Below are 2,149 nucleotides of genomic sequence, written 5' to 3'. Positions count from 1 at the left end.
AATTAACATATTTAAGCATCAATACTTTTTTGAGGTACTGCATTTAACCTGTATATGCTGATCATGAGATGTGGAATGTTGTGTATCAAATTAATTCTATAATATTTGCTTTGAACCAATTTGATTTGTGTTAATTTTAATAGTTTTTCAGCAGCATGTATACAAGTCACTGAGTCTTCGTGAAGGAATAACATGTCGCTTTCTCACATGCACTATAGCCTTGTCTGTTTATAATATATACACCCATAATATAACCTTGTATGCGCCAAGTACAAATGTACCTGTAGTTTACTAGCTAGTGGCCCTAAATTATATAAAACTTGTGAAGACAACAACCGGTCAATAATTGCCATACTTTTAGTTCTGTAATTATTTATAAATTAATTATCATTGTACCCATGGACCAATCTAGCGATATGTCATATTCCTCAGACTCATATATACCTGTATAGGTACTATTTTTTGTGGGGTCAAAGTCCAGGCAGTCATTGCCCTGTCGCTGGTCGACAGCTGAATGTTGTGTAACAAAAAATAGACAAGTGATGAAAATAGCATAAACTTGAATTAAACTTTGTAAAAAGACAAAGGAATACAAACCCGACAACATTTCTGGAATTGTTCCAAGAACTCCTCTGAATTAAAGATGGCAGGTACCGCACTGTTCGAAACATCTTTTACCTTTCGAAATTTACTTGACAGTTTGTCTGCTCAACATGCAAAATCGTAAATGACTGCGCATGTGCAAACATAGTAACGTTTCCGAAAAATTAATGTTCGGAATGTTTCTGCTATTTTCATATTATCTGTGTAAATTGCACGCAATGTGAAAGTAGATGTATTTTAAACGTTCGACTGTTTTATGCGCAGTTTAAAGTCCGTTTTGCTAATGTCTGGCTAATTATTAAATGACAGTATGCCTATATAGCTGTGACGACTCTCCAATTATCATGTAAATCGGAGTTTAAAATAAAATCGACGGTAGCGACACCTATAATGCAACAATGGCGGAAGGACCGGTAGCACGGCTACAGCAGCTTGAGAACATTGAGAAGGATATTGCTACAGCAATACAAAGTGCCGGTAAATAGAACGGTGTTGATAAATCAAACATTCTTATTTTATCTCGTTCATATAAAATTGACGTCCGTAGCTGAATGGAAATGAACGCATGTCTGGATAAATGAGTTGGCATGTCATAGGTTTCTGAAACAGGTTTTAGTTACAAATATCCCCAGGCACCTGTATCTATTAGGGTAGGCTGATCATTTTATGTTTTAACATGCAATTTATTTATTGCTGCAAGACCCTGTACTTGAATGCGTACATCGCCTCGGTAACTATGTTCCTCTTCTGTTTATTTTGTAGAAGGTATAAGATAAAAGTCAAGTAAAAAGAGTTGACTGTTGAAGAAGGGTGCATGTATTCCAAATTGCCATGCCATAATGTATCAGGTCCCTGTGATATAAAGTACATTTATTACACACACAGTGTCAGTTATTAGTTAAACACCAAAGATGACCATGAGTTGGTTTAATTAGTATGATTAGTTAATATGTGGCTATATAATAACCCAGTTTCTTGTGTGATTGTGACAGGTCAGGCCCTACAAGAACTAGCAAAAGACAAACCTGTGTTGAAACAAGTCGAGACACACACCACCAACTTCATGAAGATTTTGATGGAGGTGGAGAAAAAACTAACGCAACAGATTAACTACCTGACACAGGTATCTACAGGTAAGTTCTCAAGACCAATGATCCAGGCATTGCAGGCATATCATTCAAAAGTGTGACTTCTGACCTCATGTTGTGGAATATTGACATTGGTAGTGTGAGTTATGTACCATACATCAATGGGTTGTTCATGATACACATGATCTCATTCTCATAAAGTATTTTTTCTGTCATTTAGAAACTATTGTTTGGTCAAGAATACAATATGTAACTCTCCTTTGACCTCTTGATATGACCTTGATCTTGGGAGAATGACCTAAGAGTGGTTCACCACATAACTTCTTTAAGTAAGGTTATTCACTAGTTACTATTTGGACCAGCATTATAAGTATTGTAACTTATAATTCCTAAATATATTTGGTAGGGCTGTTACGATACACTGCGGTGCACCGAAAACCGCGCTAAATTGCTTCGGT

The 2,149-nt window shown here is 36.1% G+C and overlaps 1 protein-coding gene across 1 annotated transcript; it reads left to right on the top strand.

The window, feature by feature from the left end:
- Positions 1-800: 800 nt before the first annotated feature.
- LOC110444190 (mediator of RNA polymerase II transcription subunit 11-like) lies at positions 801-1,771 on the top strand (the record flags this gene model as incomplete). Its single annotated transcript, XM_021488595.1, has 2 exons — positions 801-1,080; positions 1,596-1,771. Coding segments are annotated over exons 1-2 (255 nt in total), but the record flags the coding sequence as incomplete, so codon positions are not given.
- Between the last annotated feature and the right edge of the window lie 378 nt (positions 1,772-2,149).

The sequence above is a fragment of the Mizuhopecten yessoensis genome, unplaced genomic scaffold, assembly GCF_002113885.1.
Source record: "Mizuhopecten yessoensis strain PY_sf001 unplaced genomic scaffold, ASM211388v2 hete_36056584, whole genome shotgun sequence".
NCBI classification, from domain to species: Eukaryota; Metazoa; Mollusca; class Bivalvia; order Pectinida; family Pectinidae; genus Mizuhopecten; species Mizuhopecten yessoensis.
This window is presented reverse-complemented; position numbering and strand designations above follow the sequence as displayed.